Source organism: Doryrhamphus excisus, chromosome 15 (genome assembly GCF_030265055.1).
Source record: "Doryrhamphus excisus isolate RoL2022-K1 chromosome 15, RoL_Dexc_1.0, whole genome shotgun sequence".
NCBI lineage: Eukaryota > Metazoa > Chordata > Actinopteri > Syngnathiformes > Syngnathidae > Doryrhamphus > Doryrhamphus excisus.
Genome location: NC_080480.1, coordinates 11,582,093 through 11,599,162, shown reverse-complemented (window position 1 = coordinate 11,599,162; position 17,070 = coordinate 11,582,093). Strand labels below are relative to the sequence as shown.

General features: G+C 45.3%; 2 protein-coding genes across 4 annotated transcripts in view; one reads left to right on the top strand and one right to left on the bottom strand.

Annotated features, from left to right (window-relative positions):
* The window catches only part of arhgap17b (Rho GTPase activating protein 17b), a 28,653-nt gene extending 18,653 nt beyond the window's left edge, over nucleotides 1–10,000 (top strand). Inside the window, exons 3-21 of one of the 3 annotated variants that reach the window (XM_058049014.1) lie at nucleotides 1,697–1,801; nucleotides 3,236–3,312; nucleotides 3,398–3,509; nucleotides 3,590–3,666; nucleotides 3,791–3,893; nucleotides 3,983–4,051; nucleotides 4,133–4,214; nucleotides 4,377–4,504; nucleotides 4,784–4,895; nucleotides 4,966–5,047; nucleotides 5,123–5,203; nucleotides 5,271–5,384; nucleotides 5,449–5,540; nucleotides 6,554–6,686; nucleotides 7,164–7,415; nucleotides 7,794–7,915; nucleotides 8,201–8,599; nucleotides 8,996–9,048; nucleotides 9,322–9,457. In XM_058049014.1, coding sequence (XP_057904997.1) covers nucleotides 1,697–1,801; nucleotides 3,236–3,312; nucleotides 3,398–3,509; nucleotides 3,590–3,666; nucleotides 3,791–3,893; nucleotides 3,983–4,051; nucleotides 4,133–4,214; nucleotides 4,377–4,504; nucleotides 4,784–4,895; nucleotides 4,966–5,047; nucleotides 5,123–5,203; nucleotides 5,271–5,384; nucleotides 5,449–5,540; nucleotides 6,554–6,686; nucleotides 7,164–7,415; nucleotides 7,794–7,915; nucleotides 8,201–8,599; nucleotides 8,996–9,003 — 2,148 coding nt within the window. In that variant the 3' untranslated portion in view covers nucleotides 9,004–9,048; nucleotides 9,322–9,457. Of the gene's footprint in view, nucleotides 1–1,696; nucleotides 1,802–3,235; nucleotides 3,313–3,397; nucleotides 3,510–3,589; nucleotides 3,667–3,790; nucleotides 3,894–3,982; nucleotides 4,052–4,132; nucleotides 4,215–4,376; nucleotides 4,505–4,783; nucleotides 4,896–4,965; nucleotides 5,048–5,122; nucleotides 5,204–5,270; nucleotides 5,385–5,448; nucleotides 5,541–6,553; nucleotides 6,687–7,163; nucleotides 7,416–7,793; nucleotides 7,916–8,200; nucleotides 8,600–8,995; nucleotides 9,049–9,321 lie in introns of all 3 variants that reach the window. The other 2 variants (XM_058049013.1, XM_058049015.1) reach the window with 2 other exon arrangements.
* A 1,258-nt stretch (nucleotides 10,001–11,258) lies between these two features.
* slc5a11 (solute carrier family 5 member 11) lies at nucleotides 11,259–16,853 on the bottom strand. Its single transcript, XM_058049057.1, has 14 exons — nucleotides 16,782–16,853; nucleotides 15,378–15,482; nucleotides 15,232–15,291; nucleotides 13,909–14,013; nucleotides 13,729–13,834; nucleotides 13,490–13,570; nucleotides 13,209–13,414; nucleotides 12,967–13,102; nucleotides 12,770–12,877; nucleotides 12,557–12,707; nucleotides 12,311–12,479; nucleotides 12,018–12,233; nucleotides 11,822–11,942; nucleotides 11,259–11,739 (listed from the first exon to the last, which is right to left on the bottom strand). Exons 1-14 carry the CDS (start codon nucleotides 16,848–16,850, stop codon nucleotides 11,516–11,518), a joined length of 1,857 nt encoding a protein of 618 aa, XP_057905040.1. The 5' UTR covers nucleotides 16,851–16,853; the 3' UTR covers nucleotides 11,259–11,515.
* Between the last annotated feature and the right edge of the window lie 217 nt (nucleotides 16,854–17,070).

Here is a 17,070-nt window from a genome sequence, read left to right as displayed (position 1 = left end):
TGAGGCCAGAAAAAGTTGCAAAAAGCCAAAGCAAAAGTCCCAAAACAAAGTTAAACCATGATGATTTTCCCTTTTTTTTTCTTGTCTTTAATGGTTTCACTGTAACGAGTGAAGACTTAATTATTTTGTAACACACTGCCCCCTGTTGAGCTGGAGTGTAGATATAAGACATGCTTTCTGTGTTCTTGATGTTTTTCCTGTTCAAATGTACTCCATGGAAGAAGTAGGTCCTTGGATGCTTGAGTCACACTGCAGACCTGCTAAAAAGGTCTGAGTCTAATTTCAAATATGTTTGTGCTAAACCACAGACGTGACATTTTGTACAGTGAACGTGTTTTTCTTGGAATACTCGGGTCAGCACTCCTCAGCACCAGACAATGGGATCACCCGGTTCACTCCAGACCCGCCAACACTGCAGTCTGTCAGGCCACTGTACTTTCTTTCTGGCCCCTGTTAAAGATCCAAGTCTGGATTCGATCGAGCTATCAAACGAAAGACAAGACAGACTCTCCTGTGTCAATCTGAGCTAACGGTGAGATAATCATTTGGATCCAGACAGGGGAAGTCCAGCTGTGGTTTGGCGTCAGAAAGGACTAAAAGTTATAGAGAACTTGCAAAAAGATGAGATCTCAAGATGAGAGAATCCCACACATAACGAGGCGCCCACGTAGCTGCATTGTTTATTTTGAAACAGGAAGAGGAAGTGTGCTCTTAGATGATGCCATCTTGGTCAGATGGAAGTTCAAAAAGATGCTAATGAAGGAGTCCGCTCTCAGGGGAATTTAGTAACATTTTATAGAAAAACAAGAAAACACCATATGCTGTGATTAGTGGATAAACAAACACATTGTATTGCTGACAGCGTTTCCTTGTAGGTTCCCAAAATGAACAGCAATAAAGTAGTTCTCTCTCTAGTACATATGTTTTAAGGCTGTAACACACAGACTATTATGTTCTTGGGCTGTATAGACATGATATATACTCAAAGAAAGGTTAGACTTTTCATCAGAAAAAAACTGCTTTTTGTGATACATTTCAAGCATAAGTTTCACTTGGACACAAATGTAGCCATATATATTTAGCCAAAATATGTATATAAAAAAACTATGCCACAACATAAACAGCACAAAAGTGAAGTGTGTGTGCATGCGTAAGAATGCATTCAAATTTCCCCTCTGCGTCATCTCAACAAAGATTTCACTTTTGGTTTTCACTTTCTGGTTGCTGTGCAGTGTGTATTGTGATGGGAAAGTTGCAGGCAGTGTTCTTATAAAAGGCAAGTGGTGCACCTTGTGGAAATTTTGTTGGCTTAAAACTGCACCAAACATGCTCTCTTTCATTGTAGAGTTGTGTCATCATCTCTTTTTGCCTTGAGCCCCAAAAAATCACAAAGGTATAAATACATTTGGGAGCAAGTTGTTGGGTTGAAAGAAAACGTATATAACGTGTGTGTGTATATATAATGTGTACTGTATATATGTTGCATCACCACACAAGGGGAACACCAATCCACAATCCCCCTCTTTCAATAAAAAACAAGAATAGGATGGAAAGTTGACAGATGGATGTGAAATGGAGAAGCATCTGTGTTTGCATTTGGAGCCCTCACCTGCTTCCTCGAGGATGAAACTGTTTAAACACAGCACTATCTGTGTATGTGACAGGGTGTTAATACGTGTGTTGTGTTCACACTCAGATCGAGAGGCGCATGGAGCTGGTGCGCTTGATGTCGCACAACACACACAAGAAGCTGGCGTCCTGTCTGCAAGGTCAGCTGGGCACAGACTCGGAGAAAAGACACGTAAGTAACGCAGTAGTCTTTCAACACTCTCCTGTACACACCCTTCCACAGCGCTATGGCAACATGGTGCACAATCAACACTTGGAAGAATGACTCAAAGATGCCGCAGTAGAAGGCAGCATATTGCATAACAAAGTACGCTTTGTTTGGATATGTCACTGACAAGAACATGCTATCTTGTGCAATGAACACAAAGTTTCTCTGCTGTGTAAGACAAATGTTTTACAACACATACAGAAGGGGGGTTATTTTTGTTTTGTGGTTATGGACATAAAATGCATACCTCACCAGTAACTAATGCACATATGCCATGACGCTATTGATGTTATTCACAATGAATAATATATATAATAGAACCATTGGCCAGTGTTGGAAATCTGCTTATTTATTTCAGTGACTACTTTAGCTACACTTAATCAATGTAAAATCACCATTGTATGACTGAAATATTGGTCTGCTAACACAATGTATTGATACTTAAACGTACACAGTCACTCAAAGCTAGTGCACAGGCACATGAGAAGCTATCCACAATTAGCAGTCATGGGGGTAGGAATGGGTACAATATAGTATGTTCAAATGCCAGTGCCCCCATCCCAGTAGCTACAGTAATCATAACGAACAACCATACAGATTATGGTTCATTGCCTTTGTTAAATGGTAGTTTAGATGGAATTGATAAAAATGCCAAAATACTGTATAAGCCATAGTTGGGGAGGGGGATGATAGTACAGTAAGCCTGTGTTTATTTGGTACCAGATCCAATCGTGCTAAGTGAATTTCCACAAAGTAGGATTTCTTCTTCATACATGGAATATTTTTGTAGTTGTAAATATGTTCTGGACGTGTGCACAGGAAGTGACGTCAGGGTTTCAGAGTTGCGTTTTAGCTGGAATATGGCCACAACCATAGCGCATGTTATCATTGTGATTATTATATTATCATCATTGTGTTGAAATAAGCCATTTAAGACATAAATAAGAATCATGCTTGTGTGTGTTGCAATAAATATGTTCCCTCGAGGATCAGAGTGCGTGCCGGACAGAAAGTGAGGTACGGGGTTCAGAGTTGATTTTCAGCTTGCAGTGGGTTAATGCTGCAACAGTAACCTGTGTTTTTATTAGGGATTTTTTTGTATTATTAGAGATTATTATTATTATTAGGGTATTATTGTTCCTGTTGTGAGATAATTCAAAGCTGCAATAAAAGCCTGTTGTTCCGATGTCGCACAGAACATTACAGTAACATTATTGACACCTACTGACCACTGTACTCGTTGCATCCTTTTCTGTTGTCTTCTGAATGCCTTATAATTAATTTTTAAAATGCTTAATTTAATATTCAATCACAAAATAGCATGATTAATATTTTTGAAGTTGTTGTGCTGCCTTTTTTTGGGTGTGACATTATATTTTTTTTATCATGTTTGTTTAGAAAAAGTTGCCCTTGAATGCACTTTCCCAGGCCATGCAAGAGGGCGGCACACAGTTAGGCTACGAGAGTCTGATTGGGTGAGAAATGAAATACTGAAATACTTTAGTCATTCTTTGAAGTTATTGTAGGATCTAACTTATTTTTGTATTTATACATAAACAGCAAGATGATGGATGTGTGCGGCGAGGCCGAGAGCAAGTTAGCCACGGAACTGATGGTGCATGAAGTGCAGATCGAGAGGGACATCATGGATCCTCTCAACCAGCTTGCTGAGGTACACATTAGCTACACGTGCAATCCTACTGAAGTACATGATTTGACTCCCATATCTTCTCCTGCTGTGATATCTCACAGGTTGAGATCCCTAACATATTAAAACAGCGGAAGCAACTCGCCAAACTGGTCCTGGACTATGACTCTGCCAAGACAAGGTCCACAAAACTTCTTTTCTTCTTCTTAATTGTTGACTTTTGCAATATGTTGTGGGATTACCTTAGATTATGAGGCTATGAGACAGTTTTGCATATCTTTATATGATTTGTTCTTGTTATGAAGGTGGCTCCAGGCTTTCAAGTCTAACAACCAGGCCATGGCTGCTAAGGTGGACTCCCTCAAGGACGAGATGGATGAGACACTCAACAAAGTAGAAATATGCAAAGTATGTTTATTACATGAAACATTATGATCATAGTTAAGGCAGTTGAAGCGCTTTAATGCATCTAGACTTTTAAAAATGTTCTTCCTCAGGACCAGCTATCGGCTGACATGTATAACTTTGCATCCAAAGAAGGAGAATATGCACGCTATTATCTCATGGTGGGTGTAGAGCAAAGCAGCAAAAAAGATGCATGTGATGCCAGTTTTGGTTCCACATTAATGTTTGGCGATGTGTTCCAGTTATTAGAGGCCCAGGCTGACTACCACAGAAGGTCTCTGGCGGCTCTGGAGGAAGTTATACCGACTATACAATTACAGCAAGGTGAGCAGCAATGCATGTTGTAACAAAAGCAATCATAAATACAAGGATCTTGATTTAATACTAGCTATTGGGGGGCGGGGGGGGAGAAAAACTACACAAAAAGGTTTAACTGTAGTTGCATCCTGTAAAGTGATTTGCTACACTTCCTTCCTGTCTTTGCAGATTCCTGGACAGAGCAGCCTGCGTTTGGCATGGCCCTGGAGGAGCATTTGAAGCGTAGCAACCGAGACATCGCTCTGCCCATCGAGGCCTGTGTCATGATGCTGCTGGAGACTGGGATGAAGGAAGAGGTATGGAGAACTGGATGGATAATTGTACAGGCCCACTCATACATTTGAGCCCAGCATGCTTAATGATAGCCACCACTTTGCATTATCAAAATAATCAAAATAATGTCAAGAGAGTTGAAGTGATGGCCGTGAAAGCTGGCAGGTTGAGTGTGCTTTCAGTCCGGAAACATCTGTGGCTAGAGCACAACACAGAGGCTGAACACTTTCACTGCAGTGCATCCTACTGGACAACTACATGATTGCACTCCGACACTACTAACTCTACGTCCCACCCTGCAGGGTCTGTTCAGAATAGCAGCCGGAGCTTCAAAGCTAAAAAAACTGAAAGCCGCCCTGGACTGTTCCACTTCCCAGCTTGAAGAGTTCTACTCCGACCCCCATGCAGTCGCCGGTAAAGACAACCTTTAGTTTCTTTTATGGCCCCACAAAAAGGTGAAACCTTTTGCATTGTTTACGCACAGGAGCCCTCAAGTCTTACCTTAGGGAACTTCCTGAACCTCTAATGACTTTTGGACTGTATGACGAGTGGACGCAGGCATCCAAGTAACAATACACACACGTACACAACACCAATGTGTTCCCATGGTGAAGTGGTAACTCTGGGAACTGTATTTTCAGTGTGCCTGACCCTGACAAGAGACTTCAGGCGTTGTGGGTGACATGTAACAGTTTACCAAAGACTCACAAAGCCAACCTCAGGTAGGAGCTGCCTTCTATGCATAAATAAGACAATATAATAAGCATGCAATTGAATGAATACTTGTAGGTACCTGGTGAAGTTTCTAGCCAAACTAGCTCTAGATAGTGACGTCAACAAGATGACTCCCAGCAACATCGCCATCGTCCTGGGACCCAACCTGCTCTGGACAAAAACAGAAGGGTAAGAACTTGGCACAAGCAAAGTTTGACACGTCACTCCAGCTGACTCGTTTTATCGCCCTCAGGACGCTGGCAGAAATGGCTGCGGCGACATCGGTCCATGTGGTCGCCATCATCGAGCCCATCATCCAGCACGCTGATTGGTTCTTTCCTGAAGGTAATAGCAGCTAACAAAATGTATGTTTCAAAACGAAGCTGTACTTTCAGATGTAGAGTAATCCCTCGTCACCTCACTGTTTTGAATTTCGCTCCTTCACTTTCAGGGTTTTCCAAAAATAATCATATAAATCTAAATCATGCTCTTTTGTGGCTAAGTATGACCTGTTTCTAAAAAAAACTCAAAACAAAAATATAAAATTGCTAAATGAAGTAAAAATACAAATGTAAAGCATTAAGAGTTAGTGTTCTACACTGATCACTAGATGTCAGGATTATGCCAAGCTAAAACGAAATTGAAATTGAACCCTGGTCTCCTAGCTGTGAGGTCTGTGCGCTAACCACTTGACCGCCGTGCAGCCCGAAGTATGATTCTTATTTTATTTTATTCTGTATGTTATATTGGATAATATGAATGTAAAGGTGGCTATAGGGGTGTTATTTCATGCCAGGAGAGCTCTAATGTTAAATGTAAACATTACTACAAAAATAAACAAGCTGTTACTTTACGGAAATTCACTTATGGTTGTGTCAGGAACCAAATAACGTGGGATCGTCACGACCACTAACGTTCAAAACATTCAAACGTGTGATAAGCCAACTAGCATGAGAAGCTAATGTAGCATTTTACATGTTGACTCCGCACTTTTTGTCCAACGCCACAACAGATGGGGGGTGCAAGACTGGTCAGAAAATGTATAAAGTCCTTTCTACACAAAAGCTAGCAGCAATGGGACAAAGTAGAAACCTACCAAAGTAAAACGCTGCAAAGCATCACCTGTTTTTTCTTCTTGGCACTGTTGTCCTTTTAGGAAAAAGTTTAGCAAAAAGGCAACACACATCATGTGTCATCCTGTCTCTAACTGAAAACATGTAGGTAGGACAAACGTAGAAGTACAACCACAATGTATTTCACCAGGCATCATGACGTTGGAGGTAGACAGTGTAGGTCAGTGATTAGATGACATCAGGGTTCCTTTGGCGCTGCTTCAGACCTGTTTTTTTTCTGTACAGAGGTGGACTTCAACGTGTCGGGCATGTTCGCCATGCCCACCCACCCCTCGACGCCAGACTCCGAGAGGAAGCGCCCCGGCGGCGTGGCGGGGCATGACGGGGACGGCGCCACTCAACCTCCCCGTAAAGACAGGTACCTGTCCCGTGCCAACCTCAGCCTCAGCCTGCCGCTCCCCCTCCAATCCCGCCCCAAGACACCCAACAGGCAGGATTCGCGTGGTCCGGCTGTGTCGGCTCATTATGTAGTGGCAGACGAGTCCATCACAGTCACTGAAACCCCCCCTGAAGATCTGCCTAGTCCAAAGTTCCAGGCTGTGCTGTAGTCCCTGGTAGTTTTAGTGGCTTTTGTTGGGTCTTTCTTCATTTGGCATTATGTGGTTCTATTGTGTGTACGTGTGTCATCACCTTTGTTTCCAATTAAAGCTTAGGTCATACCGCAGGTTGCTGGTTCTGTGTGGGATTCCTGGCATCTCTCTGCCCCTGCGGCCATTTTGGTTCTTAATGTATACATCTTTTCAAGCTAGGTTCTTCCAACTCAGGAGGCGTCATCTGTCTGGGTGTTGTCTTACAAGTGTGTGTGTGGTTTGCCTCCCCCCTCTCACTTCCATAGCACTGTTAAACATCCGGAGCCCAGCCCACGTAGAGCCGGCACCACTATTAGAAAGCAGCCACAGCAAACCTCACCCACCTTCCAACCCCCACTGGAACCTGTCTCATTTGAGCCCCAGCCCCAAGCGGCGACCCCAGAGGTCGAGCAGCCGAGTTCGGCCGATGGCGGTCCGGGTGCTGCTGCTGCTGGGGCCCAGCGGGTAGCCAGTGTGCAACCTCAATGCGTCACCCAGCTCAGCGCAGAGGAGAGCAGGTAAGGAGCGAGCTGAGGTCGCTGCAAATTACACCCGCAACGCCGCCTGCTCAGTCCAACCAATCAGGATCTCCCTCCTCGCCCCTTTTTTTGTTGTTGGAATTCAACAAATTCAAAAATCTTTTTTTTTTTTTACAGGTGATGTTTACTCCTTCCTTCTCCCTGCTCAGCTTTCAATAAGCCTGCCGCTGTTTTGTGACAATGTCTGATCCTGCATGACTTTTTTTTTAAATAACAAATGTTGCATCCTCTTCTGTTGTTGTCTCAAGATCTAACCTGCCAGCTTGGTTTTTGTAGCATCGTGCATGTAGCACACTGTGCATCCAATGTAGTCACCCACACAGTGCATATACTTATTTGGACCTCCTATGTCTACAGCCCAGGCCAGGAGCTGGCGTCCACCCCACCTCCACAGAGGAATGGTTCAGTCCATCTTACAACAGGAACCCCGCAGTCCCAGGGCGGGTCCAGGGGGCCCAGTCCTCACATGGCCCGCAGAGGTGAGAGACAATTAGTCCCCTCATTTGGTTGGTAATATTAATTATATAATTTATAATAGAAATAGAATATACAGTACATGTTTAGGGATTTAAAATAGTTTTGAAATAATTACATGTAATATCAAATTTAGTTTTAAACCTACTAAAAAAAGCAAAAACCAAATACTAATTTATGGCATATTTACTCCAATAGACTGTTTGTTTGCACTAGTAAATGCCTTACTTCAAATAAAGACGTGATAAATGTACTAATATAATAATATATTTTCCTCTTTGTTGCCAAAGGAACCAAGAAACAGGCACCAGCTCCACCCAAGCAAGCCAGCCCCTTTGCATCCCAGTCCAGCAACCACACACCCGGGCCCGCTCACCACCCGCCCATCACGCCCCGACGCCACCCGGGCAAAGAGAGCCCCATCCACGCTCCGAGCCACCCTCCGCCTCAGCCGCCCCCACCCCAGCAGGCTGAGCAGGATCCCTCGCCGCCCAGGACGCCAACCCCACCGGGCACCCCGCCTCACGACGGACCCCAATCCCACCCGCTGACCTCCTACCACTCCTTATCTCTCCCTCGCCCCTCTCGGCCGGCGCCCAAGCCACGGCCCCGCCCTAACATGCCACCGCCTCCCCAACCTGCGGTCAGCGACGGTGGAATCTTCAGCTCCGCTTCCAAGTTCATCACAGGTAAACCCTCGCCCCGACATACCATAGTAAGAACACAATAACTGCCGGTATGTTGCATTGTCACACTTCTAATTACAGTAATTACTGTGCTTCTATGGTTTGGGGCTACATGCTAATACATTCAATCATGTGTATTCTCTGAATTCTCATAATCATACAAATATTAAATAATTAAAATTTTATTAATTTAAATACACATACAATTAAAATATATACACACAACTTATATGCAATTTATAATGTACATAAAAAAGATGCGTATACTAAACATCTTTGTGCCCTGCTGATGTTCACGTGTCTGGCTTTGGGTTTCATTACGTGGTGTTGCTGCACACGCTCCGTGGGACTGTGGATGATTTGTGAAGCATGACAGGATGTGTGTGTGTAACATTGCAGATGTCTGAGGTGGCGGCCTGCCTGTTAAGACGGGCTTTGCAAGGCAGGCGATGGTAAGAATCCAACTGGCTGACATGTGATGCTTGCATGTGTGTGTGTTGCTGCAGGTGTTGGCTTTGCATATTTACATACAGTACGTGCTTTTTTCTAGTTACCCAGCATAGCCGATGGAAAGCGTGCATGCACGGTTTTGTCCTGCTATTTAAACCGCCTGAAACTAACACTTAGTTTAGTTTGTAACGTGTGACGAAACTAAAACTGTGTGTACGAGTGTACTAGATAGTAATGACACATTACATTAAGCCTTTTGTCATCTGATCTGTTAGACAGTGGCCTGGTCATAAAGGGGATCGGGCGAGCCTGGATCCCGGAGATGACGGTGAACCAACAAGAACAGCCCCCTGCTGGTCAAGAACCCGCCCAGGACCAACCGCCACCAATGCTGGACCCCAGCACGCAGAGAGAGAGCACCTGCCTGTGAGCCTTCCATGAGGTCATGCTTTATTTTTGCTATTTTGAAAATAGGCAATCTGCTACCAGTCTGACAACAGGCGTAATACTAAATAATAGTATTTATTATTATCATGAATCTATTTAACAATGATGTGCAATTGAAATAGAAAGGACCAAAGAAATAACAAAAAGGTAAATTTGATGCCTTTTGGCTTTTATGATGGTTGGCATTGACCAAATCTTCAGGCAAACGTGCAATATGAACTGCACTTTGTCTTCCACTGGCACATATTCTTGGGGTACAACATATACTTGGAATAGATTTCACTCTAAATTACTTGGAGGGTATTTGTATTCTTAATGGCCTTGTTTATTTAAAAATAGTATTGTCAACGCTGGTAAATGACAGATCCCCATCCAGCTCAAAGCTTTGACCAAATGTATCTAAACCAAGGTGTTCCCCTTTTATACATACCGTTTCTTGGCGGCATTTGCTACGTTTGTGCAGATATGACATCCCGGTGTTACTGCATCCATGATTAAAGACTCTTCAAGATGTTACAATCTTGTCAGAGTACTTTTTTTTTTGGGGGGGGGGGTGGAGGGTTGTTTTACATGATTTAAAATCATCTGCTAAGCTGTACAATAACACACACACACACGTGCGCGCACATACATACATGCACAGGCACATACAAACACATGCGCGCACGTGCACATGCACAGATATGCGCACATATACACACGCGTGCACGCGTGCAGGTGTGCATGCGCGCGTGCACATATACACACGCGTGCAGGTGTGTGTGTGTGTGTGCATGCGCGCGTGCACATATACGCGCGCGTGCAGGCGTGTGTGTGTGCATGCGCGCGTGCACATATACGCGCGCGTGCAGGCGTGTGTGTGTGTGTGCATGCGCGCGTGCACATATACGCGCGCGTGCAGGCGTGTGTGTCTGTGTATGCGCGTGTGCACATATACACACGCGTGCACATATACACACGCGGGCAGGTGTGTGTGTCTGTGTATGCGCGTGTGCACATATACACACGCGTGCAGGTGTGTGTGTGTGTGTGCGCACGTGCACATATACACACGCGCGCACGTGCACATATACACACGCGCGCACGTGCACATATACACACGCGTGCAGGTGTGTGTGTGTGCGCGCACGTGCACATATACACACGCGTGCAGGTGTGTGTGTGTGTGTGCGCGCACGTGCACATATACACACGCGTGCAGGTGTGTGTGTGCGCACGTGCACATATACACACGCGTGCAGGTGTGTGTGTGTGCGCACGTGCACATATACACACGCGTGCAGGTGTGTGCGTGCACGTGCACACACACACGCGTGCAGGTGTGTGCGTGCACGTGCACACACACACGCGTGCAGGTGTGTGTGTACGCGCACGTGCACACACACACACGCGTGCAGGTGTGTGTGTGCGCGCACGTGCACACACACGCGTGCAGGTGTGTGTGTGCGCGCACGTGCACACACACGCGTGCAGGTGTGTGTGTGCGCGCACGTGCACACACACGCGTGCAGGTGTGTGTGTGTATGCGCACGTGCACACATACACATGCGCGCAGGTGTGTGTGTATGCGCACGTGCACACATACACATGCGCGCAGGTGTGTGTGTATGCGCACGTGCACACATACACATGCGCGCATGTGCACACATACACATGCGCGCATGTGCACACATACACATGCGCGCATGTGCACACATACACATGCGCGCATGTGCACACATACACGTGTATATAAAAAAATTGGACCAAGAAACTCCCATCTTAATTGATGCCTGGTACCCTCTGGAGTTGAGCAGACATTTAATCATAAAGACAACTGTTTTAAGAGAAGAGAACTGTCAGATTTGACACATCATTCTATTAACAATAATGTTGTGCTCATAAGTATTGAAAAAGTGTATTGAACATGTAAAACATAGCAAGGAGGAAGTATGTCTGTCCTTTTAGATCAGAGAACATGATTGGGTGAAAAATGTACACAACCTTGTAGGTTCCTTGTGTCCCTGAGGAAGTCTAGTCAGGTCAGGCCCAGTAGCCAATGAAAAAAGCAGCCACAGAGAGACAGACGATCAGGTTGGCGTTGACAATCTGCCGCAGACGTGGATTTTCTTCCAGTTTGTTACATTGGGGTTCTGCCGGCATCTCGGGACTCTTCTGCCCTTCCTTCATTCTTCTCTCCATGCCACACAGCCAGTAGAGGGCTGACACCAGCCTGGATTGACTTCTCAGACTGGACCGTGTTGAATCTACAGGATAGATGCCTTACAAGATGTCAGCATGGAGAGATAAAAGAGATGGATACATAGAAGAAGAAGAAGAATAAAGGACCTTCTCTCTTGCTGCTCTCATCTTGGCTTCTTGGAACCGCAACCGTCTGAGCCGTGACCTCCAAGTTTAGATCTTTGGGCTCCACGCGGGCGAATCGTGTGAACCAAGTCAGATTATTAATCTGAAAAAACAATCCCATGACCTCCAGCCCTAATAGTACGTAACGTCACATGACTGCACCTGCAAGCGGTCTTACCTGCTCTGCTGTGGGTTCCTCCGTGGCCAGACTGACTCCCACCACCACTACCAGCGTGATGATGGACAGCAACATGGAGAAGTAGAGGTAATGCACATATTTGATCACAACGGGCCTGTCGTCCTCCTCGTAGCACAACGGGGACGGGTAGATGAAGTCCAGCAGCATACGGATGCAGCCCACTGTAAGGCCCACAACCAGGCCCCAGAATGCACCCTGGTGGTGGGGTTGGGGGGGAACACCAGTAAGATTTTTGGATTTCTTGGTCAGGTCATTACAGGGTACATCCACACCTTCTCATTGGTCCTCCTCCAAAAGCAGCCCAGGAGGAAGATGATGGAGACGGGGGGCTGCAGGTAGGTGCTGATGGACTGAATGTAGATGAAGAGCTGACCACCCTGACTGGCTTGAATGACGGGAATCCACAGAATGGACGCCACCACCAGCACCAACACAAACACCCTCCAGCGGAATAAAAAAAAAAAACACTTTGGATTCCGTAGGATTTAGATTGACGAGCCTACATGATCATCGTATACCTGCCCACGATCATGAGCTCCCACTCTGACGCGGCGGATCGGAAGGTCTTCCACAGGTCCATGGTGAAAATGGTGCTAGCACTGTTAAACACGGAGGTGAGCGAGGAGACGAGCGCGGCGATGATCACTGCCATCATCAGCCCTCGCAGGCCTGAGGGACGTAGAGGGAGGTTTTAGTTTGATGTTAAAGGTCAGACAGGAAGTAGAACTAACCTGCGGGGAGCAGCTCCATGACCAGTCGAGCATAGGCGGTGTCTGTGCATCCTACTGGATTACCGCAGATCTGCTGACACAACTCCGGAACTGCACATGCTACATCATCTGAAAATAACACACACTTTGTAGTACTCCGAAATAATATTGCACCAAAAACTGAGGTAATATTAGGAATAAATATAAGCATTTCCAACCTGTATAAAGTATCCTGCTGATCATTCCGGGCAACATGATAGCAAAGAAAGGCCAGATCTTGAGGTAGGCAGCCAATAGGGAGCCGCCTTTTGCATGAGTCAGTGTCCTGGCTGCTAATGAGCGCTGCACAATCACCTGAATCACAGTGGAGCAATTAAGGAAGAAAAAAAATAAAGGGATCTGGTATAAATCCCTGTGGGACGCCACCCTTTTAAGGTCCATTTTAATTTCCAAAACTCACCTGATCGGAGCACCAGTACCACATGGAAGGAATAGACATTCCCACGATAACACCGGGCCACGGGAGGTCAGAGTTCACGGGGTCTCTGAATATATGAAAGGCGTCCTCTCGAGGGATGCCGCACGTGGAGTTGGCCACGCGGACTGAGGGGATGGCGTGGCGGTAACCCTCCATCAGAGCGTTCCAGCCTCCCACCTCGACAAAACCTCCATGGAAAAATAAGAAGTGTCAACTAAAACTGTTCTAAACGTGTGGCGTCCTCATGTGAAGGGTCCACTTACTAAACGCCGAGAGGATCAACGCTCCTGCTAGCATGATGGCGGTCTGAGCGGCGTCGGTGTAGATGACTGTAGCCAGACCACCTGGGCATCATCACACCTTCAATTCAACTCCAAAGTACATCATTGATCATGTTGTGTAAAATTAAGACAGGAACATGAAATGAAAGAACCACCATCCACCAGTATGAGTCTGGTATAATAATCATAATGGCAATATGATAGAAATGAAAGAGGCTGACCTGCTACAGTGTAGAGAGCAGTGACGGACAGGAGGAGCACCACAGCCAGGTAGATGTTCCACTGCAGAGCCAGCTGAATAAACAAAGCCCCAGCATACATGTCCACCTGACATCACAGACAAAGTTTAGTTCAAAAACACTTAAGACTCAAATAGAAAAGATAAAAACAATCCAACACACCGATATCTTGGTGAAAATGTAAATAAACAACGACAAAACCGCTATAAACAACTGCGTTCTTCTCCCGCCGAATCGTCTCTGCAAATACTCCGGCATGGTTGTCACCTGGAAGAACATAGACCATAAAATGTTTACAAATAATAATAATAAAGGTATGTGGATGCACGGCGGTCGAGTGGTTAGCATGCAGACCTCACAGCTAAGAGACCCCAAGTTCAAATTCCACCCTCGGCCATCTCTGTGTGGAATTTGCATGTTCTCCCCGTGCATGTGTGGGTTTTCTCCGGGTACTCCGGTTTCCTCCCACATTCCAAAAACATGCTAGGTTAATTGGTGACTGGTGGCAGAAATGTATGACAAAATTGTTGGGCCAAGTATGGACTGAGAGCTCAAGAACCCTGACCTGAACCCTTTTGGAATCACCTATTTTAACAAAGATTGTGGTCTCTGACCTAGTATGGGGAGTTTGCAGTTATAAATATCAGGGGAGGTCCAACGCCATATTTACTTTCATTTTCACTTCTTATAGTTGAAATGACCCTATGTCCCAAAACTTTTGTCCGTATTTGAAAGCAGTTAACAAGTTCCCAAGTACCTGGATTCTTAAAGTGGGGTACACATGTTGTGTAATGTTATTCATTTTCTATCGCTTATCCTCACAAGGGTCGTGGGGGTGCTGGCGCCTATCCCAGCTGTCTTCGGGCGAGAGGTGGGGTACACCCTGGACTGGTGGCCAGCCAATCACAGGGCACATATAGACAAACAACCATTCACACTCACATTCATACCTATAGACAATTTGGGGAAAACCCATGCATGCACGGGGAGAACATGCAAACTCCACACAGAAATGGCCGAGGGTGGAATCGAACTCCAGTTTCCGAGCTGTGTGGCCTGCGCACTAACCACTGGGCCCCATGTTTAAACAGTTTGATGTATTTAATTTCACTGACATTACATGAGCTGCATGGCGGTGGTTAGCACGCAGGCCTCACACCTAGGAGACCAGAGTTCAATTCCACCCTCGGCCATCTCTGTGTGGAGTTTGCATGTTCTCCCCGTGCATGCGTGGGTTTTCTCCGGGTACTCCGGTTTCCTCCCACATTCAAAACATGCTGGGTTAATTAGCGACTCCAAATTGTCCATAGGTATGAATGTGAGTGTGAATGGTTGTTTGTCTATATGTGCCCTGTGATTGGCTGGCGACCAGTCCAGGGTGTACCCCGCGTCTCGCTCAAGGACAGCTGGGATAGGCTCGAGCACCCTTATGAGTGGTAAAAATGAATGAATGAATGACTAAAGGTATGTATAGCATGAGTTTACCCCAGATGCCAGGTAAATGGGCAGGAAGATCCACCCCAGCAGCAGCACCATAAACATTCCCTGCCATGGAGACATGGAGGTTAAACAGATTCATCAGCACACACATTGACATCTTTCTCTCTGGTAACTGACTTCACCTATCGTACATTCCACTCATACGCGATCGCCCCGATTCCCGCCGCAGCTCCTGAGCCGGCCAGGCCGATCAAGTGTCCGCTGCCGATGTTACTGGCGAACAACGAGGCCCCCACCTGCATAGATGCATGGACACTGGATTTAAATGCGCCATTGACAACTAAAATTCTTTTCAAATATTTAAAGAATTATTAGATTTTTCTCAAGCTGCTATGTCTCCGCACGCTAAAAAAAACTCCACTGGCATCACAATCTATCAATGAAAATGATTGACAGGCCAGGAAGGCAGGACCTAAGCCACAGCTAAAGGAGGGATATATGCCCACATTATTTATAAATAATACTAGGAAAATACACAGTACCTGTACTAACCCTTCTGATTCCTTTTTTAAAATATTTTTTTTAACATGTAAAAAAAATGCAGTTTGTAAATGACACTTTTTATTATTAAGGGAGGAAAAGAATTATCTAAATACACACACACACATATACACACATATATATATACACACACACATACACATATAGTAAACCTCGGATATATCGGATTCAATTGTTCCCACTGGTTTTGTCCGATATAAGCGAAATCCGTTATATGCGTATACCGGAAAATGTCCGTTTTACGCATATATCGGATTTATATCCGGTATATGCATAAATCGGATTTTATCCGTTATAAAAAGGCACTTCCTTGACTATGTTTCCAATGTACCAGGCAACGCTGCAAACGCTGCAAATGACGTCATATAGCGCCCTGTCACGATTCGGCGAATCGGAGCGCCACGATGCGGCCATCCGATATATGCGAGGGAAATTTAATGGAAATGCATTGAAACGGGACTGGAGATTTTGTCCGAAATAGGCGAAATCCGTTATAAAAAATCTGATATACGCAATGAATTTTTATTGGAAATGCATTACAGAAAAATTGGTTCTTTTTTATCTGTCCGTTGTGAGCGAATTTCCGATATAGCCGAGGTTTACTGTATATATATATACACACACACACACACACATATACACACACATATACACACACACACACACACACACACACACACACACACACACACACACACATATATAGATATACATACATACACACACATATATATATACAAATATACACATATAAAGTGATTGCCCTCCCTGTTAAAATGTTCTAAAGCTGTGGGACTCCAGCACACCACAGTGAGAGCCATTATCCACAAATGGTAAAAAAAACAAAACATGGAAGAATGATGAACCTTCCCAGGAGTGTCCAACCAAGAGCACAGCGACCACACATCCAAGAGGTTACAAAAGACCCCACAACAACAACAGCCACACAGCTCATACAGGGCAAACGCCTGCATAGCAACCACAGTATCAGGACACCAATGGAGGTGTTTATGTAGTCAAGTTCAGAGACTCACCGGCCACCATGACATGTTCTTCCCTGCCAGGAAGTAGCCGTCCACCGTGCTCCGCTTCGTCCTCCACATGGACTGGTAGAAACATAACAAACAGCCCATTTCACTTTGACAATAAACCTGGAATAAAACACTAAGTACTTACCCAAAAGCCCACAGCCAGCACCAGTACAAAGTAGAGCGCCAGTACCACGATGTCCACAGCTACAAAGGTAGTACTTCCTCCTCCAGATGGAGACGCTGTTGTAGACATGGTGGTGCCTAAGTGGGTCACTGCAGGGTCAAATGCCAT